Genomic DNA, 24,808 nt, shown 5'->3' with positions numbered 1-24,808 from the left:
GACTGAGCTTGCTTGCCGAGGCCTGAGACAGCCAGGAGAAGTTGGTATTTCAAAAGAAGGCAGTTTTTGATGATCGAGGGTCACATGAATGTGGCCCTCAGGAAAACACCTGGCTAGCGAATTCCTGATTTAAAAAACAAGCAGCATTTTGTCCCGTTGTACCTTGCAAGGGCCCCAAAAGCGGACCTGTAATGAAAGTGGGGGGAGAGAAGGTGGGATGGCGATGCATGCCAGCAGCCGAGCCAGGATCCGGTAGGAAGTCGGCGCTTGGCATAACTCCTCCCCGCTGCGCGGCTCTGGGAGGCCCCATGTGATCTCGCTGGCTCCAGCTGCTCCCGAACTGTTTGCTCCGCTCCCGGACACTATCGCTTCCTGCTAAACCGCTGTCTCCCCCGGAGGGGCCGCAGCTCCCGCCAAGGGGCCAAACTCTGGGGAGCAATGACGGAGGTGACGAGGGAAGTGTTTGGGCACCTGCCCCGGGAGGAAGGAGGAGGAACAGTGGAGAAGTTTGTGCTAAAGTCCGACAGCGTGAAAGTGGAGATCCTGTCCTTTGGGTGCATTATCGCTGCCCTGGAGACGAAAGGCAGGGATGGGGCGTTTGCAGACGTTGTCCTGGGCTTTGACAGCTTGGAAGGTGGGTCTGAATCCCTTTATAAAAACATAATAATAATAAAAATCAGGGAATTTAACTAGCTGAGCTCAGGAGTGGACAGGGAAAGGGGACCCTACTGGCTCTGGAGCACGGTCTCCAGGTCCATCTGGCTGCAGTCCCAACGGGCAGTGGTCCACTGCTCCTATCCTTTAATGACATGCTGTTTTTCTGACCAGGTTACACCAAGAAGCACCCCTTCTTCGGGGCCGTTGTGGGACGAGTTGCCAACCGGATCGCAAAGGGGAGGTTCAGTCTGGACGGGCAGGAGTATCAGCTGGCCCTCAACAACGGACCCAACAGCCTGCATGGAGGAGCCAGGGGCTTTGACAAGGTAAATCCCAGCCTGGCGGGTCTGGTGGCCTTTAGCCTCCAGGCAACAGCGAGAGGAGCCTGTGTCTTCAATCCGGACTCTTTAGGGGTTTCTGGTGGGTTAATGAATTGAATCAGCAGACGCCCTAGCTGAATGGTGCTGATCACCATCTGCCCCTCCTGGATACTTCCCTTTCCCCCAGCTCCGCGCTGGACTGCCGCAGCTCCTGGGGCCAGACATCACCTGCACTCTGCGAGGGACAATAGCAGCCGAATATCTCCTCCCTCGGTTTTCTCTGGAGAGCCTTGCTGATAATCCTGTTCTTTCCATAGCGGACAGAGTTTTCCGCTTTTCTGGAGCCTTGGGCTCTGTCAGATCGAGTGCAATGGTAGCCAGCAAGGGGCTGATCCACGGTTTCCCCAGAGGAGCTTGTGCAAATGTACTGGTGCAGCTGCTTTCCTGGGTTAATGTTTTGCTTTGTGAAAGAATATCCAGGCTGACAGGGCAAAAGTCAGAGCATTTGAAAAAAAACAAAAAAAAATCACTTAATGAGTGGCACCAGCTATGAACTGACATCAAACCAGGTTTCAAACCTTCCTCACCCCTGGCCTGCAGGGCAAGCTCAGGCCTCTGCAAAAGGCCCTGCTGCCAGCTTGGCTGGCCGTGGGCTGCTGCAAGCATTCTTGGGGCAGAAGTTGTAAAATCCTATAGCCGGGGCCTGGTGGTGAGCACGCAGCTCATATCTCCCCAGTTTGCATGAAAGAAAACTTCTTCCCCAGCACTCAGCTGAAACGCACTGCAAGTACAAGCTCGACCCGCTTAAGCCGGATAACAGTGACAGTCCAGGGACCTGCAGTTAGCGCTGACAAAAACAAGACGTGCTGGCTCCCAGTTGTGACTGTCTTGGTCATCTTGGCAGTTTTTCCTTATCTTGAAGATGTTGGCGTTGTGGTCAGCATGTGGGCTGATGAAGCAGGAGTTTGGGGGCTTTTGCGATGCTGACGCCTGGGTGTGTGTCTGGGGGACTGAGGGACTACAGAAAATATCTGGCCTTTGAGCTGAGATAAGTCATTGCATCTGTCCTTGCCTGCTAAATATCTGATGACTCCTCGATGGAAGGACTCGATGGTCAGTGGCTTTTTGGAGGCGGGTGGTGGTGCAGGAGCCCATTCTGGCCATGCCACACGTGGCCCTGGCGTTGTAGTGTCCCAGGGGCTGGTTGTCAGCAGGCACCTAGGGAAGAGCTTAAAGATGGTCTCTTCTTCCCACAGTCTGCGGGCAGCAGCTTGCAGAATATGCTTACTAGCCTTTAATAGCTTTTTCTGCCATAAACTTAAATAGCCACTCCTCCGCAAATGTAAATGCGCAGCATCCCGTGGCAGTGGGATCTCCACCTGAACTACGCTCTGCACAGGAAAAGGACCCACTTGGAGCTTGATTACTGCATTCAGCACCCTGAATTCCTGCATTTGGTAAAAATGTTGCCTTTTGGCAAGTCTGATTTTGTAAACTCCGTGCAGGGCACGGAGGGAGTGATCTCAAGAGCATTGTCAGGCCCTTGCCTCTGGATCGGTCCTATCTGATTAGAGAATAACTGTCCCTTAGAAACAGCCTGCACCCTTTGAGACATGGAGTAACACCAGGATGCCCAGGACAGATCCCCCACTACCATCACAGCAAGCTGCCTCATCTGTTCTGCTCTGCATGGAAAAACTTGTTCCCCAATGCTGGCCCCGGCTGACTAAGAGCAGGCTGGTATTTGCATGTGTTTTTTTCCTGCTTCCCTCTTTTTCAAGAGGGGAATGTCATTGTTCAGTCCTTCTTAGGTAGACATAGCTAGATGTTTTTGCTAAGAGGAAGAGCAGGGAAGATGGCTGAGAAAAACCTTTGTGTTTGTTTGGGTGCATTGTTCCTTGGGTGCTTTTTCCACCGGAGAGCAGCCCAGCAGGCGAGAAGAGTGCTGCATTTCCCATTGCTCTCCAGCTAACAGCCCAATCCTTGCAGGTTCTCTGGAGCCCTGAAGTTGTGCCAAACGGCATCCGCTTCTTCCGCCTCAGTCCAGATGGTGAGGAAGGCTACCCTGGCAACCTGAAAGTCTGGGTCACCTACACACTCAGTGGTGGGGAGCTGGCCATCAACTATCGAGCCCAGACCAGCAAGATGACACCCATCAGCTTGACAAATCATGCATACTTCAACCTAGCCGGGCAGGTAAGCACGGGGAGGCCCAACACCATAGAGCAGCTGCAGGGGAAGGACAGGAGCCCTTGGAGAAAAGACTTCTCATGGGATTATTGGGACCAACATGCTGGTTTCCGGCAGTCTGGGCCTGCTGGCAGGTGCCTAGAAAAGGGGGCTGGCAGACAAAGTTAAGACTGTTTCAGTCTGTTCCCATCATCAAGCATAAGAAAGGCATGTGCCCATATATAGAAGAGAGTTCAGCAAGGACATGGCTTCTGGAGACACAGGGGTGGTGGTTGTCCTGTAGGTAGTAGGTTGGACGCGGCCTACAAGCTGGGACAGGACTGGCTCATGTAGACCTCAAGCAAGCATGTGTTATCCCAGTGTCTCGGGAACAGATCACGAACAGTACAGAATCAGAATGGCTGAGGTTGGCGGGGACCTCTGGAGATCATCCAGTCCAACCCCCCTGCTCAAGCAGGATCACCCACAGCATGTTGGCCAGGACTGTGTCCAGGCAGCTTTTGAATATCTCCAAGGCTGGAGACTCCACAACCTCTCTGGGCAACCTGCTCCAGTGCTCTGTCACCCTCACAGTAAAGAGGTTTTTCCTCATGTTCTGACAGAGCTTCCTATTGCTGGGCACCACTGAAGAGAGTTTGGCCCCATCCTCTCTCTACACCCTCCATTCAGATATATGCATTGATAAGATCCCCCCTCAGCTTTCTCTTCTCCAGGCTGGACAGGCCCAGCGCTCTCAGCCTTTCCTCACATGAGAGATGCTCCAGTCCCTTCATCATCTTAGCAGCCCTCTGCTGCTCTCGCTCCAGTAGCTCCATGTCTCTCCTGTACTGGGGAGCCCAGCACTGGACCCAGCACTCCAGTTGCTGCCTCACCAGGGCTGAGCAGAGGGGCAGGATCACCTCCCTCGACCTGCTGGTGATGCTCTTCCTCATGCAGCCCAGGAGACCATTGGCCTTCTTGGCCACAGGGGCACATTGGTGGCTCATGGTCAACTTGTCCACCAGGACCCCCAGATCCTTCTCCGCAGAGCTGCTCTCCAGCCTGTACTGGTACATGGGGTTATTCCTCCCTAGGTGCAGGACCCTGCACTTGCCTTTGTTGAACTTCTTGAGGTTCCTCTCTGCCCATCTCTCCAGCCTGTCGAGGTCCCTCTGAACGGCAGCACAGCCCTCTGGGGTATCAGCTGCCCCTCCGAGTTTTGTATCGTCAGCAGACTTGCTGAGGGTGCACTCTGTCCCTTCATCCAGGTCACTGATGAAGAGGCTGAACAAGACTGGACTCAGTATTGACCCCTGGGGGACACCGCTAGCTACAGGCCTCCAGCGAGACTGCGCCACTGGTCACAACCCTCTGAGCTCTGCCATTCAGCCAGTTCTCAATCCACCCACTGTCCACCCTTCTTTGTGGGCAACTAGGGAGTGTCGATCTCTCCTGGTCATGGATCCCCAAAAGGATAACAGGAGGTGCAGAACTGGCATCCCCTAGCCATGGACTGGCTTTTCACAGCTGTCTGCTGTGAGCCTTTCTGAGACAACACGCTGAAGATCTGTCTGGATGGCAAAGCTGAGATCAGCTCAGCATCTAGCTGGGCTAATCAAGAGAAATGCCCTCATGGAAGGGGGATGTGATGGCTCCAAGGTTACACCATGGGGCAGCAGCAAGACCAGAAGGGCATGCAGGGATCCTGCACACCAGTCTGGGGTCCCATCAGCTTGACTGCACTGTGTCTCAGCCCTGTTTCTAACTGGGCTTAGAGGAAAAGGGTCTGGGAAATAACATTGCACTATTTTGTACTCCCTGCCCAGCAGTCACCCTCAGATCTGAATCAGAGACACTTCAAAAGGTCGTAGATAGTGAGAAACATCCCAAGCCCTCCACGCAGGGTGTCTGCTTATGCTTTGCTCTAACAGCAGCTTTGCGGTTAGTTTACCCTCAGTTTGTCCTCCCAGCAATACAGTTACATAAACACCTACGGCATGCAACTCAGGTGTGTTTCCGGAGGAACAGGAGACCTCTGGGCATGAAATTGCTGCTCAGATTAGGCAGCGCCATGCATGCCCAGCTTTGATCCTGCTCCCCATCCAGCCCAGCAGGTTTCTTGCCAGCATCCCCAAGGCCACAGGAGAGGAACAAGAGTGCAACCCCTCCCACACCACATGAGATGAGTTGGGAAGACACATTGTGCCCCCCCACACTTGCTTCCTCCCTACTTTTGCCTTCCCCTGTGTGCTCAGGGACCAGTACGCTTTGGCTGGTCAATCTGCGACATGGTAGCGCTTGGCAAGGCAGAAGTTCAAACTGATCATGCCAGCCCTGCAGGATTTACAGCCTCCAGGTCCCATGCAGACTTTTGCCAGTGCTGGTGCCTTTGCCCTGTGCCCCCTGAAGGGGACAAGGTGGAGAAGAGGAGACGCTGTAGGACCAGGCAGTACCAGACCAGCTCCAGTAGCACCATGGAGCATCACCTCCCGGATGCATTTAGGGCTGCAGCACACACACAATCCTCAGATGGCTGAACAGCCACAGCAAGTATTTCCCATCCTCTCACAGGGCTCACAGGACATCTACGACCATGAGATTTCCATTGAAGCTGACTCTTACCTGCCCGTGGATGACACCAAGATCCCTACCGGTGGGTGGTGTGAGACTCACTGCACATGCGGGAGAAGGTTTCACAGCTGAACATTTGGGGGTCCCAGGGAACAATGAGAACAAGGCTGGAAAAAAGGCTGCAACATGGGTGCAAGGGGCTCATCCAGGAGACAACCTACCTGCAATGTAGGTCCAAGGTCCACCTGGAGCCAGAGACAGGAGGGCGCAGAAGCTGCACCTACAGCATAGCCCAGGCTGAGCTTAAGTAGGGCTCCTGGGCCCATGGGTAGGGGCTTGGGGGGGTCCCAGGTGAGGCTGCTCAGGGACATTAAGGCATTTCGGTTGTGGGGGTGGAAAGCCTGGAACACAAATCACTTCTTGAGCCACCTTTTGCTTGGGCTCTTTGGCCTTTTGCCCCACTTTGCGTTTGGGGAGTGCTGTGCCACATCTACCGTTCCGATCCCGCTGGGATGCGGCCCTCCTCGGGTGGGTTTTTGGGTGTGGGAGCTCCAAAGCCGATGGGTTTTTTGGCGTTTGGGAGCCCAGCATCATCCTCCCTGCATGAACCAAGCTGTCAGTCAGGACAGGAGAGCCGGCACGACCGGCTGCAAGCCTGAATGCCCCAAAGCGGCACTTTTAATACAGCTTTTTTTTCCTGCCCTCAGCTGGCTTTAATGTCCTGCATGCCTAAAAGAGGAGGACCGGTTAATGAAACCCAGCATGTTTTGCATGCTAAGCAGGTTAATTAAACAAAGGTGCTATTACTGTGGTCTCGGTGTAGAAGCAGACTGCCAGGCTCTTGCATGCAGCCTTGAGTCAGGAGGTAAAAAGGATAAAACAGGACTCTCCCCCACCTTGCTGTTCCTCATTTTGAGTGGCTTGAGTTTCGCCCTCCAGCAGCTCTGCTCAAGCACTGACTTTTTGGTTTTTTTTTCCCATTAATGACCCCAGTGAACTGCAGTAAGAGCAGGTCTCACTGCGAAATGAGTCTAATTTCAAGTTGGACTGTGAATGGGGCTCTTTTTTTTTTTTAAAAAAAGGAAATCATCGGAAAAAAGAAGTGTTCACCTCAAATTTCAAAAGCCTGAATTAGATTAAAACAGCCAAAGAAGAGGATCTAGATATTTACATCTAAATAATGGATTTTTCATTGTCCCGGCTGGCTTAGAGGAGACCAGGTCACCTGGGTGCAAAGGCGACCGCTGCAAGCCGAGCAGGACCGGCTCTTGGCTCCGGCAGCGCAGCGAGTTTGGGGCGTAAATGCCGGGAAGGGGGCACCGCTCAGCGCAGCGAGCGCCCGCAGACGAGAACCGGCGCGCGGGGCAGCCCCGGGGGCCGCTGCGGTGCCCGCCGTGCCGTTTCTGGTAAGCGCGGGCCTGCTGGGTTTTGCTGGAAACGGCAGGTTTTGGTTCTCTGACGTCCTCGCAGGGCCCTCCGGCAAGTGCGAGGCAGAGGAAGAGCGTCTTCAAAAAAGAAAAAAAAAAAGAGCGAGAAAGCTTTTTAGTTCAGGTGGCTGCTGTAACCAAAGTCATGTTTGCTTTTGCAAACCAAAAGCCGCCGCGTGCGCATCAGCTGGCGCCCAGAGAAATGGGAGCAAGGTTTTGGGTGAAAGAGTCCACCAGCGCTGATGCAACCGTGGCTGCTCTCAGCCCCTGGAGTAGAGGCCGAGCTGGTGCCCCCATTGCCACCGAGCCTTTCCGCCCCACTGCTGCTGGATTTCAAGCAGGCACCTAAATCAGAAGGGTTTATATTTTTTTCGAGGTGTCGTCCCCCCCTCCCCCCCCGCAGCTGAACCCGGTGAAGGCGCTCCTTTCAGATAGGATCAGAAGCCGCAGCGATGCGCAGTCGGTCCCATAGAGACGGCTCTTCTTCTTCTTTTCTGTTTCAAGGTTTGCAGCGAGGGAGCGGTGCTGGGCAGCAGCCGGGCTCGAAGCCCACTGCAGCGCGCAGCAATCACTCCTGCTAGCAAGGGAGAGGAAAACACGGCTTTCAGGGAAAAATCCTCTGCCGAAAATTGCCTTTGGGTTGGGCCGGCTGCGTTTTGCACTGTGTTATAACACATCGTAGGGTGGTGGTTCTCACCGGGAGTGTTTCACCACAGGATGCAGCGTTCCTGCGTGGGTCCTTAAAAAAAAGACTTGAGGGCAAGTGTTGGGTTTATGGCCTTAAATGTTGGTTTTTTCCCCCCTGATGGTGAGGGAGTCAGGCTCAGGGGTGCCAGAGGCTCTGGAGCAACGGCTCCCGCACAAGGGACCAGGAGTCTGGCAGCGTTTCCAGCTTTTACGGCTCAGAAGGAAGCGGTATCAGTGGGAAAGACCGCGAGGAGAGCGAGACGGGCGTGTTTGGCCCATGATAAGAGCAGGTTTATTTATACATTTATTTATGAGTTTGTATATGTCTTATGTATGCAGAAATATGAATTGCTACTAATAATAGATTTGTTTATAGGCCAGTTAGGTGGTACAGTTCCGTGTCGATGTTCTCTTACATAGTTATGTATGTAGTGGTTATTAGCTACCTGCATACGTTAAAAAAAGGGGGGCCAGGAGCTGCAGTGTGATGCACGCCCGCGTGTGGGTGCCACGCGCTTACGCGGCCGCTCTCCTTGCTCAGGGGAGGTGGCCGCCGTGCAGGGCACCGGCTTCGATCTCCGGGCGCCCGTGGAGCTGGGGAAGCACTTGCAACGCTTTCACCTGGACGGCTTCGATCACAACTTCTGCCTGAAGCCGGGGCGGGCTCGGCGCCTCGTGGCCAGGTAGGACAGGCCGCTCTCCGGCTCCTCACCTGGGGCTGCCGGCGGGTGGCCCCCGGGACTGCATGGTCCCCCACCGCCAGCTCACCCGGCCTCCTCTGGTGGCATCTGCAGGGCCCGGCACCCTCGCACCGGCAGGGCCCTGGAGGTGCACACCACCCAGCCCGGCCTCCAGTTTTACACCGGCAACAACCTGGACGGCTCCCTGAGGGGCAAAGGCTCCGCCAGGTACCCCAAGCACTCGGCCTTCTGCCTGGAAACCCAGAGCTGGCCTGACGCTGTCAACAAGGTGAGTCGTCCCCGCTCCGCCTGGAGAGCTCTCCCCAAAGCCTTGAGCCTCCCCAAACCACCTTCCAGCCCTTGCTTAGCTACCTGGGGGGGCGGGGAGAAAAGAGCGCTCGCCACCACCACCGGATTGGGGAGAGGAGCCGGGGTTTTAGGTCTGCGCTACGGCACGGCTGCCCTCCGCCGTCCCAGCGGCAGACTGGTGCCCTGACGGGAGCTTATGGTCGCTGACGTGCTGCTTCCTCCCCGCAGCCCCACTTCCCCGACACCCTGCTACGCCCGGGGGAGGAGTACGACCACACCACTTGGCTCGTCTTCTCCGCTGCCTGAGGCCTGGTGACGCCCATCGCCGCAAGGAGTAAGTGCGCCTGGCAGGTTAGCCAGAAACCCTGTAAGGCACAAAGCTGCTTTCAGACTATCCTGATTCAGGGACTTTTTATTCCTCCTGCGATTGTCACCTTTGGATCCTGCTCGCTGGGGGTTGAACTCATCACCACGTCTGCTGCTGTCTGCCCTGCGCAAAGCTTTTGCGCATTGTTCGGCCTTGCTCCTTAGGCGAAACGCACAGAAAGTGCTGCGTTAGGCACAGAGCAGGCCTGTGCTTAAACTACAGCAGGGGATACTTGGGCAGAGTGCGCGGGAGGCCTGATGGAAGTTCCCCATCAGCAAAGTGCCCTGGGCTGGGCCCAGCCCTCTGCTTTGCCCCAGCACTAGGGCTCAGGTAACCGCCGGGGTCCCCTGCCGAGTTACCACGACCACAAAGGTGGAGGCACTGGGTCTGAAAGCGTTACAAGGGCACGAGCGGGGCTAAACGCAAGCAAAGTCTGACTAGAGCCTGCAAGACCGCTGCAGCCCCGTCCCTGGTCGTGCGCAGGTGCTGACTGCTGGTGCAGAAGAGCTCTGTGGAGGACGGTGTGCTGGGGTTATCCCGCCTGGCCACCTCCAACTTCTCTCCCCTTTCAGAGCCGGCAGCGGTAACGGCACAAGAGCCTATTTTACGCTGCACCTCTGCCGAGGAAAGCAGGAACATTCTGAATATACGACTGCAGAAGAAAACAGTAGGGCTTAGGTTGCGTTTCCAAGCAAAATAACGCCTGTCTCCACCAAACCCTAAAACAGGGAGAGGTCTGATAAAACCCTAACAATTTATAAAGCTTATAGGCATGAAGAATTGGCACAGGCCAGCCAGGTCACCGTGTTAGGAACAGCAGCGCTCAGGGTACTCAGCGTCCCTGTCCCCCAGGGACACCCAAGTGAGCAGCCCTCATGCAAGGCAACGCAGCCCGGACAGAGACCTGTCACAGTCAGATCTTCCGCCCGGAGCCCCCCAAAGCGAGCGCTCTGCCGCTCTCCAGGCGCACGGAGATGCGCTGCTGGGCTCAGGGTTACCCCAGCAGCACCCCGGCGTCAAAGCACCCTTTCACAGCACCCGGGAAGAGCTCTGTGAGCACCTCAGGGAGTTTCCGGTCAAACCCCGTCAAACTCAGAGGAGCACCATGGCCAAGGACGATGGTCTAGCTGGGGGAGGGAGCACAGCCACCCAGCGAGATGCTCAGTTTTGGTCACCAGTCACAGTCCCACGAGAGCCCAGGTACCAGGAAGGATTTGCCACTGCCCCGTCTCCGTGTCTCGGCTATCGGGCATCCTTCATAGCAGACGGCAGACAGGCAGCCTCCGCCCTCCGGCACGGCCCTGCCTCCTCGCTAAGCCTGGGTTTAGCAGAAACCCTGTCCGCTATGGAAACTCAGGCTCCGCCGCTCCATTTTCCATAGCACCTCTGGGTACTGAAGAACAGGTACCAGCACAGCTGTAGTGTTAGTTGGCAGGTTTATTGTGGAGTAGGTTTGCCTTAAGAGTACAGAAGAGAAAAAAGCTGATCAAACTCCAGAGCGCTGGTGCAAGTGTGCTTCTCACGGGGCAGGCTAGAAAACGGGCAGGCAACACACAACCGACGAATAGTCCAAACACAAGTCACAGGCTTTCGGGATTTCTGATAAATCACTCCAGGGCGACACGTGTCACCTGCTGCTCTCCCTTTGCGGTTACGGTGGCATTTCACGGATATTGCCAGAATATTGATCGTTGCACCTGGCAAATGAAACACTAGTTCCCATCGCTACGCACCAATGGAGCGTCCAGGCGGACACCAAGCATCGCAACAATTAGGACGAGGCATAAAGGCCAAAAGCTTGGCTTCTTCACTTAAGCAACGCTGCGCCATGAGACACTTCCAGAATCTGGGCTATTGACTCATACACTGAAAAAGCTCCATAAAGCCATCCTTGAACAGAAAGCCTGTTTTCTAAAAATCGTGGGGTACCCAAGGTGTGACTGAAGTTAATTCTGTAATTTTTTTTTTTGTTTTCTAAGCATACTCTGTTATGGTTTGCACATTTGAAGCCATCTACCATTAGCTATTCCACTAGAAGCCCAAATAGCCCTCACTTTCCATTTCAGTGCTTGTTTAAGATGGGTTTGTAAGCTCTATTTTAACACTGAAACTGGCATTTATTTCTGCTAGATATCCCATCACAGTTTAAAAAAAGTTTGTTTTTCCCCCCACCTACCAATTTTTTTGCTGACAGTCTAAGCTTGTTTCCAGTCTTTTGGTGTGATCAGTGTCAACAAAGTGCCTTATCATGCAATTTTTGACTATGGAACGAGTAGGAGTTTGACATATGTATATACAAATCATTAAGCCTTCAGCCATCTATCTGCTGCGTGAAACTACCTGAATCAACAAATTTGACTCCAGGATCGGGGCTGCTTTAAAATTGTACCATTTTCTGTGCAGCAGGTTAGAACTCCTGAGGCTGGCGAGGAAAATCTTTCACTTTACGGAGGAAAGGTAGAGCACACTGTAGGAAGACTAATAACGGCTTCCTTTTGCCTCTCAAACACATGTTCAGAAGCTCCTTCGGAAAGTATCGTTTCCTTAGATCTTCCCTCAGAAAGGGAAAACATGCCTTGAGACATTTTAGGAATTTTTCTTTAAACTCAGACTGAACAACTAAAAAAAAAAGCAAGAAAAGAAAGTGGCAATCATTGGGTTATTAATGATTTGTATTCTGTTTAGATGTTTCTGCAGATGTTATTTATTTTAAATATGCCAGTGTTCTGAATAAAAGCTCATTCTTACATTTTTGGACATCTGGTATCCCACTAGTCCAGCCACCAAAGAGCAGGCATTGCAGAATAAAAAGTAAATCGATGAGGGAGAAAAATGAATGCCCTTTAAAGATCATAGAGGAATAAAAAGGGCATATGCAAATTTTTAACCATCTGCAAACAGAGAAGATGAATTTCAAATTCCATTTCAAAGAAAGCAGAAACTGATCCTCTCACCAAAGACCATTCGACAGTAAATGTGAGAAGTGACTAGCTTGAGAAGACACTAACATTAGTCATTGCCATTTTAGACATTTTTCATCCACATTACATGGCACACAGTGAAAGTTACCCAAATGTTAACAGAAGCAGCAGGGTTACTACAGAGAAGTTTTAGTTAAAAATACACATTTTATTTCAATGTGCCAATAAAAAAGTCCCACATTTTCATATCACAGGAAGTTAATTCATACAATAAAAACAGGCCTGCGCTAGTCTATTGGTGCGACTAACTCAGAAGACCCAGATCATGCCAAATTTTCATTGATATACTCTTCTATCTACATTCTTACATTTACAAAGACACCACAAAATCCCTTATTATAATGTAAGCAAAATAACTTTCTTCCCAAAAGATTAAGTTCATAACTTTAATCCATTCTTTCAGGACTTGCACTTCTTTGAGGGCTTCCTGATGGTGAACGACTGAAAGGAAAAGAATTCACAGTTAAAACTGCAACAGTGATACGCGATGCACAAGTACAGGAAAAGGGCAAGAGAGAGATACCTCGGCTACTCCAGCACTCTTCAAGCACTGATCATCAATTAAACAAACAATCACTATTGACAAAATTATGGGCTGATTATTTCCACGTTAGAGAGAACGCATTTATTTTACTACAGAAATACAAAAAAACCCACATTTGAAAATATCTATCAGTAACAATCCCAATAAGAAGCAACTTCTTCATAAGTAACCCTATTAAACAGAGTCAACCTGGATACTTGCTTTTTCCAATGCAGACTTAAATTTTTGTATTTCTCTACTGTTCTTTCTGTAATACCATTTAAATGTGATCAGTGTAAAGCAACAAAAAGAGTACTCCTGGTACTGATTTTCAGTGTAAGCAGGGTATTTCTTCACCATTCTGATACAGGAAGTTGTCAAAACCTCCTGTCACCTATTATGGTGATCACTGTGATAAATAATGAGCATTTATCCGAGTCCCATGTGATTGTTTATGAGGTTAGCGCACATACAGTAGCATTTTTAAATTGGGGGGGGGGGGGAACCCACAAGTGTAGAAGTTCTAAAAGTATGTAAAAATAAAAGCAGCAGCTTGCAGGGTATATAGATGACCAAGGTGCAGCACACAGTGTGGCAGGACTATAACTATTCTAAACACCACATATCCCCTCCCTACAAATCCTGAAGTTCAAAGTTGCAAAAATAAGCTATTAATGGCTTAGGAAAAAGGTGCTGCTGATTCTGTCATTACGTGTAGATGCAGAACTATTTACCAACTTACTGGGGGGAAAAAAAAATCTGAGTAACAGTAGTAAGAATAATCAGATCAATCTTCCGTAACTGACTGCCAGGCTAGGTTACTCCACTGTGTCTTCTCCAGTCTCCCTTAGCCTTTAGTGAGACCCAAACCTGATGCTGACATTTATGCTGAGCCTTGGGTTCACTCTTAGACAGTCTCTGCTCAGTAAAACTGGTAGGGAACTGAAACAACACAGCAGCAGTCAAATGCAAGACATACCATGGCTATTTAACCAGTATCTTGGGGGAATGCTTTGCAATAATGGGAGCAGTAACCGCAATCACATTATTTTTATCAGAGCAAAATATTTCAGTAAAATACCTTTCCAGCATTTTACTATGAGCAGCAGTCAGACTCCTCAGTATAGATCACTGCAGATACTAAAATGTCAACTCGACATACTCTGGGCTATTAGGAGAGAGATCAACATACCTTCTCTTTGGAGATGGTGATCGGGACTTTGATCGACTGTCAAAACAGAACACAATCAATGCAGCTTACAGTTAAAAATGGAACTCATACATTCAAGAAAGTAAACATCTTAGACAGCAATGTATTCATCATGGGCAACTGAGCCTGAAGCTCTGTAAAATGGCGGTTATCAAATCAGCTTTTATAATAGTGGAAATTCTCAATTGATTTAGACCAATTTTAAGGAACCATCTTCACTAGAGAAAACACTGGTAAACAAGGGGGAGAACTGAGGTGAGGCTTTGAGACAAGAAACATCGCCATAGATCCTTTCAAGTATTTTACCAGCAGCATTAACAAAGCTAATGCCTTTTATCTGATGGATAGTGGAATTTAACAGATTTCAGCACAACAAAATCAGTACTGTGATAGAAACCACAAAGAGCTACTGAAAACAAAGAGGTGGGTAAGGAACATACTCCAAATACCAGCAAGGGAAATTATATAATCACAGTTGCATCTGAAACAGATCAGCTAGGTGCTCATGCTTTGGGTTATTTTTTTCTAAAAGCTTCCAGATGCAAGTCATAGAATTAACTTCTAAAACATAACTGAAACACTGATCCAAGGATCAGGCTCTGTTAATCATGAAAAAACAATACTGAGTTCTCGATATCACTACAGGCTTTATCTTTGTATGCTCACCTCTTAGCTGGGGAGGCAGATTTAGATCTGCCGTGAGACCTAGACCTACAACAAGAGGAAAAAAAATACAGCTCAGCAAGGAAGCTAGTAGCATGCACGTGCCTATGTTTGAGATAGCAAGAGTCACGCTAAATGCGTAAGAACTGTAACGCTGAACACAGACAGAATCCTGCAAGTTTGCAAGCCTTATCCTGCTAAGTTTTAGAAGAAAGCCTTCTAAATTGATGCTGCTCATGTTGCTCAGTACTGTGGCACCAGGCTGATGCCTGATGTTTGCTGATGCCAGTCGTAGGAATACATGGAGCACCAAGTTCTGACCAGTATGTTCACAAAACTCATAAAAAGCCGTGCTCTGAACTTGCCATTTTTTGAGGCTTGAGTTACACCTGCCACTATAGTTTAAAATGTCTGCAGGCAGTATGCTCCTACGAATGCCTTCAATTCAATGCATTTAATCTTTTAGACACACTTGCTAAAAATGTTCTCTTAAATCTTAAACATTTTGAAAAGACTGTCAAAAATAACAATCTTTCCGCAATAAGATTGCTGCACCAAAACATTACTAATACTGCCTACAAAAACAACAGAAAGTTTTAGAGTCATCAAAGGCAGTGTTCTACTTTTCACGTCCAAGGCTTTCCACAACTATTTCCAGATGTATGCTTTAATGCTGTCAACCCAGCAAACATGATGTAATCCTTCAAAGTCTACAGTTTAGTGCCATGCATTCCTTTGATTCTCCTGTAAAGAACCCGTCTTTCAATTGCCTCATGAAGAAATGTACTAGTGACTTCATTAGAAATTAAACACCAACATTTTGCCAGTTTTCAGCAATTCCAGTTCTGTAATTCCTCCAACATGATCATTGAAGGTGCATTTAAAATGAAAGAAGTTTCATAACAGAGTTTAAAAACTACACTAACAGTATCCTGTATGCATCAGAAAATCATCCTGGCACTAAAAAATAAGTGATAATAAAAAAAAAAAAAGAAAAAAAAGAAAGAGAGATTTTCATCTGAGAGCCTGTTAACTTTAGCTGCTTTCTGCTCACCACTGTCAGTACATCAGTGATGAGCCAAGGATAAATCGTGTTGCAACAACTGGTATTAAGATTAAACATACTTTAGCAACAGGTAAAAAAACAGCATCTGATCTACAAAGGGCACTGCTTCACTGACTCAGGCAATCTCCCTTCTTTTTTTGTTAGTGTTTGGACTGTTCATGCCAGTGTTTCTGCTCTTAACTAATCCATTTCCTGGTCTTCATCTCTCCATTGCCTAAAAACATCCTGTCATTGCTTGATGCTCCACCTTTTCTTTTCCCCCCAGCTTTCATCACTGAACAGTCCTGGTTTCAATAGTATGCTATTCCACTTATCCCCTCGCCAGCTAAAGCATCCCTTTATTTTTTATTTTTTTTTTTATTTCTTCACTGTTGACTACTATGTTAATTATTTCAAAAAGCAGCCATTCAAGCAGAACAGCAGGCCCTGGTATGGCCCGGGAAAAAAAACAATAGCTATCCTCCACAGCAGAACGTCAATTTACTCTTATTCTCCTACGACAGCTCCCACAGGACATCCAGTCAACACATGTCAGCCATGCTGTTCTTGACAAGTTTGCAAGCACAGCCTACACTCCTCTACTGTGGAAGGATTAAATCACAATATTGAACAAAACAAATGACATGCTGTATTTCTTTAAAATTTGATGGTCATACTGATGGTACATTTGATGGTACAAAATAATTCTCCAAGCTGTTGTACCATCTCAAATTTAATTCAACTACCACAAATCAACACACTGTGAATAATCAGTCTTGTATTTCAGACAGCTGGAAACAGCCATAACACTCAGGGCACTAGCAAGTCCTTCGAGACTTGACTGTTTACATATATTAATGCTTTAAAAACACTACCAGAAGGGCATTCTAATTTTTGACAAATTATGGAAAGTATCCACAATCTCAGATATAAGAAACAAAGCAAAAGAAAAGCACTTTTCAGATTAATTCGGTATTTGTTTGCCACGTCAGTTAAGTGATAATGCAAACCAATCAAAACTGTACTTCTGTTCACTATCAGGACCCAGATATTGATATATAAAATAAACATAAAAAGAGAAAGAACAACCTGCTGGACTGCTTTTTACAGCTTCCAACCCATGTATTTGTGGTGAGAACACTCAACTTTCTCCGAAATGTTTAAGATCAGAAAATGTTAACAGACCTTTAAGCAACTGTTACTAAGTATCCTCCATCACTGCAGAGATCTTACCTGCTTCGTGGCCATGTAGCAGATCTGGATCTAGACCTTGATCTTGATCTAGACCTGAATTAAAAGTTAAGAACATAACAAGATCAAAGAATGCAAATCAACGAGAAGTGATGACTGTTACAACACTATTTAGATTAACATCTACATATTGAGTGTAAAACCTGCATGATTACTAGATATTTTAGACATCAAAATTTGTTATGTGACACGAAGCTGTGCTGAAGTCTCAAAAAGTAATCATATCACCATGTTCATAACTTTATTCAAAATTATCAGTAACTTTTGAAAGCATTCTCAGTCTGACTAATTACCTTGATCTCTTCAAGGAACCCGATCGGGACCGGCGGGGAGAGACAGATCTCGACCTACGAGGAGAGATTGACCTGGACCTGCGATAAGAAGCTGACCTGGACCTGCAAAAAAGTATTTTAAAATGAATCATAAAATTGTAGCTCTTTTCTAAGAAAAAAATAAAATAATAAAACACAAACTTAAACACACCTCCTACCACGACTGCGACTGCGTGACCGAGAATACCTTCTTCCTCGGGACCTTGAACGGGATCGAGACCGGGACCTAGTTTTAGGTTAGAGAAAACAGGTATCAGGAAACAGCCACAGCAATCACCGCACGTGAGCCTCTGCTGAAGTCAAAACTTTCAGACAACTAAAGAACTAGCATCTGTCAGTTGGAAAAAATGTCTGGGCCTACTTGTCTTGAGCATTTTTACTACCTAGAAAAATGTTAAAAGCTGAATTACATTGCAGAATTACATTAGAATAGAAAACACTGTAATGCGTATTTAAAATAAACCTTGCAAGTTTGCAGGTCGACCCTCTTTGGCCCAAGGTCTAGCAGATCTAGACGATCTAGAAGTATCTATAGCCGATCGCTGCATCTAGGTGTTCTCTTCAATCTAACGACGATCAAACTGACAGCCCAATGAGCCAGGGTGAGGCTTGATTGACGCAAGAAGATTTTTCTAGGTGGGAATGTGGTCAATCTGGTGTTCCTCTTTCTAAACCGGAGGGGGGGCCCCAATTGAAAGCCAAATTTACTGTTACGGCGATCACCGTCTCAAATTTTCTGCCCTTAAAGAATAAGGTGAAGCTACGTGTAGATGGCTCGAGGGGATCTGGCCTCTTATGCTGATCACCTCAAGGTCTAGGAGGATCTTAAGTGTCGGATTTGCAAGGCGCCTCAGCATGAAATCTTAAGGCTCGTGACATTCTGAATCAAGGCGACTGACTCAAACGAAGAAACCTGAAAGGTTTTGACCAGGTTGATTATTAAGATATTAACATTTGATAGAAATAGCAACAAATTGTAATATACGCCTATACATTTACTCTAGCTTTAAAGTTAAAAGAAAACTGGCGTAACATTCTCTTCTTTGCTAATAAGAGCTACACAAGAGTTAACTGGCGAAACAGCCCAGCCACTCTGGTCCCATACGTACCTGCTCCTCCTTCGGCGACTATAGCGATGGCAATCATAAGCATAGTGACCTTTCTCGCCACACTCATAGCATCTGTCATTAGGGTCAAAGGGGCGCCGCGCCGGAGGCCTGTCATAGCGGGAGCGACGAGGCATCCCTGTTGACACTTCCACTCTAACCCTGGAGCCACAAATCACCCTGGAACAAATCCACGATGGCTGTAAGTTAACATACTGTTTGCCTGTTCAAGGCAGAACTATGCAAAAGAAAAAAAAAAACAGAAAATCCCGATTCTTTCTCTCTCTGGTTTTAAATAGCTGCAGCTCCAGACACCCGAAATACACACGTACTTGCCGTCGAGTCCACGGACAGCATCCTCCGCGTCCCTCGGGTCTTCAAACTCCACGAAGGCAAACCCCGGCGGGTTCCTCGCGATCCACACGGTTCGCAGCGGCCCATAGTAGCTGAAGGCCCTCTCCAGCTCGCCTTTGCCCGCGCCCGTGCCCAGGTTCCCCACGTAGACCTTGGTCTCTGCGGGAGCGAAGGCCGTGTGAGCAGCTCCGGCCCCCGCAACGCGCCCCGCAGCAAGCCTGGGCTCCGGCGGCGCGAAGAAGCGGCCCCCCCACTCCGCCCGCGCCGCGCGCCGCCATCTTGCTGCTCGCCTCGCTCCCGCCTACCGAACCAGCAGCGACGCGCGCCGGCGCACCCCTCCCCCACGGCCACTGACGCAAAATGGCGGCGGCGACAACGGCGGCAACGGCCGCCTCGCCTCCCTCCCCGCCTCACCGACCGCCGGCGGCTCCGCTCCCCTCGGTAAACACCCGCTTCCGCAAGCTCTCCAGCCCCCCCTCCCCGCCCCGCGGCCGCCCGCCGCTCGCGACGCCCCGTCCGCTCACCGCCTCCATATCGGCCGTAACGCGACATCCTAACGGCTGCGCCAACCGCCTCTCCCCGCGCGCACGCGCCGCTGCTCGCGCCTCCTCCCTCCGCTCCTCCCCCCCTCCCCGCGGCGCAGAGCGACGGAGTGCACCCCCCACGCAAGCGCATGCGCGCGAGGCGGCGTCCTCACCTGGCGCGCGCCCGCGGCGGGGGGGGGCGGTTGCCACGGCGACGGCGCGCGGCCTGGAAAATCGCCACAGCCGGCCCCCTTCACCGCCCTGTATTGCTTATTTACGACCTCAAATGCACCGAGAGCTTCCGTTAGCCGTTGAGAGCTGGGAGCGGCGCCGCTTGGCACCCCCCCCCCCCCCGGCTGGGGCGCGTGAGGGGAGCGGGGGGTACCGGCCTCTGCCCTGGCTGGGGTCTGTCACCAAGGGCCGCGGGGACACGGAAATCTGCCGCCTGGCTTTGGGGCTCACACGAACCGAAGAATTAAAATGCCGACAGTGGGGAAAATCGTTAAGGACTGAGACTAAGCAAGACAAAATTAAAACCAAAGACGTTGGCATTCCTCAGTATTTTGCCTAAAAGTGACTGTGAGCAAAACCATCTCGGTCTGTGATCCACAAAGGAACTAGTTAGGAAGCTATTTAAACCTCAACTAACTGAAATGTGGTTTATATATATATATATATATATATATATATATATAAAATATATGTATATACATACACACTCATGCACACATGCAATTATGCTCCTACTTTCCACTGCTTTTCTTTCAAACGGAAAGATTTCTCTCTGTGCTGCTTGGCTTTTATTAGTGAAAGCAATCAGATTTGCTAATCCCTGGTTTCTAAAAAACTAATCCTTTGAAAGAAAGCAGTAACTGAATACTGTAGCATGCATCATTCATGAATAATTCCCACAGCACTGTCCAAATTGAATCTTCACAAGAATAAAAAAGGATATTGCCTCCTTAAACTTGCAAAATAAGGTTTTATACCTCACATTTTATACTACTTTTGTTTTCTGCTCAGATCACAAAATCATCACATACTTGTTTTCACTTAAATTACTGAAATGATGCAAGCCTGTTTGCTTCATCCATGGGAGGCTTTTCATTAGTAGCCTTAAAATAAAGCAGCTTTCTGGAAAAAAATTTAAGTTTCTCAACCTCACAGTCACACAGAAAAGCTTGTAAAGACAATTCACAGACAACCCAAAAACTCAAAACCAGAGTAAATATATCAATATATTTTATATAGTAGGTACAGCATGTGTCTGTACATACTTATGCACACAGATTGCTTGGAAAGGCTTCAGTCATGATTTTGCATACTCTGAGTTAGCAATGCCAAAGTACTAACAGGAGAATCAGCAAACCGAGATGATTTTAAGTGGGGCAGAAGGCAGAAAACCAGGTGCATTAAATGCTACAGCACACAGCTTGTTTTGCAATTTCACCCATCTCGTGTGTATGTATAAAAATATATATATATATTTGCTTGTACACACATATTTGAAAAACACCCCAGATGTGGGCATTTCTCTGCCTCAGAAGCCTCCTGTTTGGTGCTTAACAAAATCAGGCCGAAGGGGAGGGTGCTTCCGAGCAGCAGGAAGTGGCGGGCCGCGCGAGGGAGCGTGGGTCCTGGACGAGCTCCCACACCCCCTTCGCGGGCTGGGGAGCGAGCAGCCGGGAGCCCCGGGTCGGTGAGCGTGTGGGTGCAGGGCCTGGGGGCCCCGCTGCACGGAGGCTGGGCTGCTGCAGCAAGGGGAGTGGGGCTGCCGCCCGCAGCCATGCCCTGCTCGTCCCTCGCTTGCTGCTTCAGCTGGGAGCAGGCGGGGACTGTGGGATGGCGGCTCCAGCCTCCCTCTGCCCAGGGCAGCGTCAGGGAGCCTGGAGCGAGCAAAGGAAGGAGCTGCCTCCGGCCCTTTGTCCTCCTGCGCTGCACTAGCCCCATCTCTCCCTCCAGCCGTTTTCACAGAGGGATACCGGGGGGGGGGGGGGGGGGGAGATGTCTGCATGCCCCCGAGTTGAAACAGGAGCCGCTTTGCAGGGGATGAAGGCAGAGCGGGAGTGGGGGTGGATAACGCCCTGCCACAAGCAGTAGAAGGGCTTGGAGGCAAGCGATGTCCCGGGGCCCAGAGCGAAGGCAGTAATTTTCTGCCCGCCAGGGGCCAGCGATCCTGAAGGTTTCATGAGACAACACAATGGCAGAGAAACTAACTACAGTGTTTAATGCAGTGGGAAGTATTCAGTTAGCAGAACAGTGATTTCTGAGGCCTCCCTGCGTGCCTTTAAAAACAAATGAACTGAGAGGAAACTCTAGAGTATTGCAGCAATATGCAGAATACTTAGGTGAATGTATGCGTTTAAAAAAAGAAAATAAGGTGAATGGAAGCTGGTTACCTGGAGACAAACTTAGTTCTAATGTGAAGGGTCAAAGCAGGAAGATTCACTGGTTCTGCTAATTGCTCTGTCTGTTTCCTAGGTTGTAAACGTAGGAAATATGAATGACTGGCAAAAGAAAAGCCCTCTAGACTGGCAAACGTATGTGAACAAACAAGTGAGAGTTGCAGCGGCTGAGAAACATGAATATGAAGGATGGGTCTTAACAGTTGACCCAGTTTCTGCTAAGTAAGTACCAAAGCTTTTGTTTCCATAAAACTAGAAGATAACAAGTTTTTCAGGAAGAGAAAAGAGGATCCCAAGCCTGAGGCAAACTTGCTTGGAGCAAAAACTGCACACTGAGGCACTGTGCCATCTTTTTTTCTAATTGGCAAGGCTTAAGAGAAAGGGATATTGCAGGTGATAAGGCCAGTTCACCCAAAGCCAAATTGATCTTGTTCATAGGACTGATAATTTGAGGGAGCAGATAATACCTATGAGCTTCTTTGCTCTGGACTCATGCTGACTTTACTTTGGATCTGGGGTTAGTACTTTAAATGCTGCTCCCCCATGTGGGACTGCTTTTAACAATACATCGAGCCCTGCCTCACAAAGAGACCAGGAATGCTTTTAGTGCGTTAGGCGTTACTGAAATCCTTGACCTCTGTTGAGCTCTCGCATCGATGCCCTGCTTTCCCCTCCACCCAGAAACTAATAGGGACGTAGTGCCTGCTTTAGGGCATTGGACAGGTACAGAAAGTGGTACCTACAGGTCCCTGTATCTCAAGTAACACGAAAACAAGGTTTGAAAGGAAGGGTGCACCAGGGAATAGGTTGAAATTTGGCAGAAATTTGGCTCCTTGCTGCCAGAACTTCTTGCCTTTTTGGTTGCAGACATGTCTTACATGAGCATAAGATGAACACTTGAAACTAAAACATCCAGCCCCTTGATTTTATTTCAGAAGAATTGGTTGCTGCTTCAAATCTGGACTAGCTCTGATACTGTAATCTCTTGGGGTTGCTTGTGCTTTTTGGTTGGAACAGTCTATGCATCTGTGAGTAATTCTGGGGAATGCCCAGGCTAAATCAAGGCACGTTTCATGGGACATTTCTCCCAAAATTGTTTACTCAATCAATGGTCGCAACAGTAGATTAGCAAAGTGCTGGCATCAAATCCAGGAATTTTTCTTCCCATGAGAGGAAGAAAATGTTTTCTGTCCTCTTCCTTAATTTATGTGGAAGAGATCCTAGAAATGTAAGGAGCTGCTTTCCTACCTGTACTTTGGGATTTCTGGGATCTAAGTGCCTTTGGGAAAAGACCAGGCAAGAGCCTTAAGCTGCCACAGCAGGCCACTGCCTCTCAGTCCAAGCCTGAGCCTGATGTGGTGTGTTCCCATTGTAATACTCCAAAGCTGGCAATACTCATTTAAAAAAAAATTAATATTAATTACTTTAGGAATGATCAGCAACTAAATATTGGTAATTAATTATTAAAAGGTCCTGATGCTACGTTGTTAGCTGCCACCATTGCCTTCAGCACTCAAGTGTCCAAAGTATGAAGGTACTGTTGTTTTTGAAAGTTGGAAGCCTTAGGGTGCTTTTGCAAAGCTGCCCCCAAATATTTGGACTCCCAGCCCCAATTCTGAGACATGCTTTACTTTTTTAATATAACGTTCTGCTAGACAACACCTAGAGCACTTCTATAGTCAGGGCCAGAAGTTACCCCCAAAAACTCACACTTCCAGCATTGAATGGGTATGATATGCTTTTCAAGAAAATTGCTGGGTACTCACTATTGCCTACAAATCTGGGCTACACTGAGCACTTACCTCCAAGATTCTTGGCCTGTGTTTCTCAGTCTTCAGTTAATTATACACGTATTACTATATGTCCTTCTTTTCTTGGCAGTATTGTCCTTGCAAGGTTTCCAGAGAATGAAAAGGTGGTAATTTCAGTCGTCTTGGGCCATGCTGTCCAGGAGGTCGAAATACTTAAAGAAGCGGACGATGAAATGGAAGAACGACTTTCTCGCTTATTCATGCCTGAAGAGAGCAAAGCTTACAGCCCAGAAGAGCTGGAAAAGAGGAAGAACAACTTGAAGACTTGGCTAGAAACAAATCACATCCCCGTAACAGAGCAAGGTGAATCAGGAAGAACGCTCTGCGTGGCAGGTGTATTAACTGTTGACCCACCGTACGGCCCGGAGGACTGCAGCAGCTCCAATGAGATTATTCTGTCTCGGGTTCAAAGCTTGATACAAGGCTATCTCGAAAAACAACCGTGATGTCTGCTGTTCAAAGCATTTATATTTAGGCATGGGTCTACATGTCTCGTTTTAAGAACTATCTTGGATATCTATATTCACTATATGCAAAACAGCTGGGTTTTTGTTGAGTGCTGTATACTAAGAAAAGGATGAAACAAGCAGTATAAACTAAAAGCAGGAAGCATTCTGCATGCCTTTTTTTTTTATTAAAAGCAAGCATTGGATAATAATTAAACTGATATATACTTACGAGCAGTTTTTGTGAGTGTCGTGAAAGACCAAATCAGAGAAATTTAAGCTGTGTTTTCCTCTGCCTTTAAAATTAATTTCATCTCATTTTCTGAACAAAAAAAAGGAATAAGCTATTTAAGTTTCTTTGTGATACTTGAAATTTCCCAAACCAGATGCAAAATTTGTTCTGCTTTTTTTTTCCCACAGCAGTTCTCCTGTTTTAAAACATGAACTATAATACAGGAGCAGATTTTATAACACTATTGGGCAAGGTAAGCAGGATTTTTAATCATTTCCTATCTACATTTGCTATTTTAGAGTAATGGTGGTTGGAAGAGCTTTGTTCCTTACAGAGAGAATTTTCTTGAAATTCTGTAAGTTAAATTTTTTTCTTAACATTTTGGCGCTGCTAGATTATGCCAGTGCCACAACACACAATGCAAAAATCATTATGTGATTATTCCAGAGATTAATCCAGACAGGAAGTCTTTACGCCCTTCATTGCGCGAGCGTCTGGGTATGCTAATTTGTTAGCACCACAGGCTGCGTTATTGTGTGCACAGATGCACTTGAAGAGTCTGTCTGCTCCTCGTTAGCAGAAGGCCCTCATTTGTGCTCTGCTTTGTTTAAAATTACTTCACATCAGTCAGGTTCAGGTTGATTGCGCTCAAAATAAAAATTCTCAGCTGCTCGTATTCTCCTGAAAAGCCTGACAGGAAAGGGCTGCTGACTTTGAACGCTTTCTCTGCTTTTCTGG

The 24,808-nt window shown here is 48.4% G+C and overlaps 3 protein-coding genes across 7 annotated transcripts; 2 read left to right on the top strand and 1 right to left on the bottom strand.

The window, feature by feature from the left end:
- Positions 1 to 280: 280 nt before the first annotated feature.
- GALM (galactose mutarotase) lies at positions 281 to 13,123 on the top strand. The gene is made up of 8 exons (XM_026110413.2): positions 281 to 634; positions 829 to 983; positions 2,967 to 3,173; positions 5,718 to 5,799; positions 8,373 to 8,514; positions 8,626 to 8,800; positions 9,049 to 9,154; positions 12,572 to 13,123. The coding sequence occupies exons 1-7, from the start codon at positions 439 to 441 to the stop codon at positions 9,124 to 9,126; spliced, it is 1,035 nt and encodes a 344-aa protein (XP_025966198.2). The 5' UTR covers positions 281 to 438; the 3' UTR covers positions 9,127 to 9,154; positions 12,572 to 13,123.
- SRSF7 (serine and arginine rich splicing factor 7) lies at positions 12,296 to 19,297 on the bottom strand. Its single transcript, XM_026110421.2, has 9 exons — positions 19,177 to 19,297; positions 18,631 to 18,811; positions 18,302 to 18,478; positions 17,344 to 17,418; positions 17,154 to 17,255; positions 16,843 to 16,896; positions 14,568 to 14,612; positions 13,884 to 13,919; positions 12,296 to 12,609 (listed from the first exon to the last, which is right to left on the bottom strand). Exons 1-9 carry the CDS (start codon positions 19,202 to 19,204, stop codon positions 12,555 to 12,557), a joined length of 753 nt encoding a protein of 250 aa, XP_025966206.1. The 5' UTR covers positions 19,205 to 19,297; the 3' UTR covers positions 12,296 to 12,554.
- GEMIN6 (gem nuclear organelle associated protein 6) lies at positions 18,955 to 24,069 on the top strand. 5 transcript variants are annotated; one of them, XM_026110418.2, is made up of 3 exons: positions 18,955 to 19,093; positions 21,658 to 21,803; positions 23,463 to 24,069. In XM_026110418.2, exons 1-3 carry the CDS (start codon positions 19,013 to 19,015, stop codon positions 23,836 to 23,838), a joined length of 603 nt encoding a protein of 200 aa, XP_025966203.1. In that variant the 5' UTR covers positions 18,955 to 19,012; the 3' UTR covers positions 23,839 to 24,069. The 5 variants fall into 5 exon arrangements, with proteins under 5 accessions (XP_025966203.1, XP_025966202.1, XP_025966201.1 ...); XM_026110417.2 differs by lacking the exon at positions 18,955 to 19,093 and adding an exon at positions 20,741 to 20,871; XM_026110416.2 differs by lacking the exon at positions 18,955 to 19,093 and adding an exon at positions 20,746 to 20,875.
- The last annotated feature ends 739 nt before the right edge of the window (positions 24,070 to 24,808 follow it).

This window comes from Dromaius novaehollandiae, chromosome 3, assembly GCF_036370855.1.
Source record: "Dromaius novaehollandiae isolate bDroNov1 chromosome 3, bDroNov1.hap1, whole genome shotgun sequence".
Classification (NCBI taxonomy): Eukaryota; Metazoa; Chordata; class Aves; order Casuariiformes; family Dromaiidae; genus Dromaius; species Dromaius novaehollandiae.
Note: the sequence above shows the minus strand (reverse complement) of the source record. Positions and strands in the feature narration are given on the sequence as shown.

Bases quoted from the DNA above. Each gene is read 5' to 3' on its own strand.
- GALM (XM_026110413.2), top strand. From the start codon at position 439: ATGACGGAGGTGACGAGGGAAGTGTTTGGGCACCTGCCCCGGGAGGAA. The intron at 984-2,966 runs GTAAATCCCAGC...CAATCCTTGCAG, and splicing joins GAGCCAGGGGCTTTGACAAG to GTTCTCTGGAGCCCTGAAGT. The intron at 3,174-5,717 runs GTAAGCACGGGG...ATCCTCTCACAG, and splicing joins ACTTCAACCTAGCCGGGCAG to GGCTCACAGGACATCTACGA.
- GEMIN6 (XM_026110418.2), top strand. From the start codon at position 19,013: ATGGCGGCGGCGACAACGGCGGCAACGGCCGCCTCGCCTCCCTCCCCG. The intron at 19,094-21,657 runs GTAAACACCCGC...TCTGTTTCCTAG, and splicing joins CGGCGGCTCCGCTCCCCTCG to GTTGTAAACGTAGGAAATAT. The intron at 21,804-23,462 runs GTAAGTACCAAA...TTTTCTTGGCAG, and splicing joins GTTGACCCAGTTTCTGCTAA to TATTGTCCTTGCAAGGTTTC.
- SRSF7 (XM_026110421.2), bottom strand. From the start codon at position 19,204: ATGTCGCGTTACGGCCGATATGGAGGCG. The intron at 18,812-19,176 runs GTGAGCGGACGG...TCGCTCCCGCAG, and splicing joins TTACGGCCGATATGGAGGCG to AGACCAAGGTCTACGTGGGG. The intron at 18,479-18,630 runs GTACGTGTGTAT...GATTTGTTCCAG, and splicing joins GTCCGTGGACTCGACGGCAA to GGTGATTTGTGGCTCCAGGG.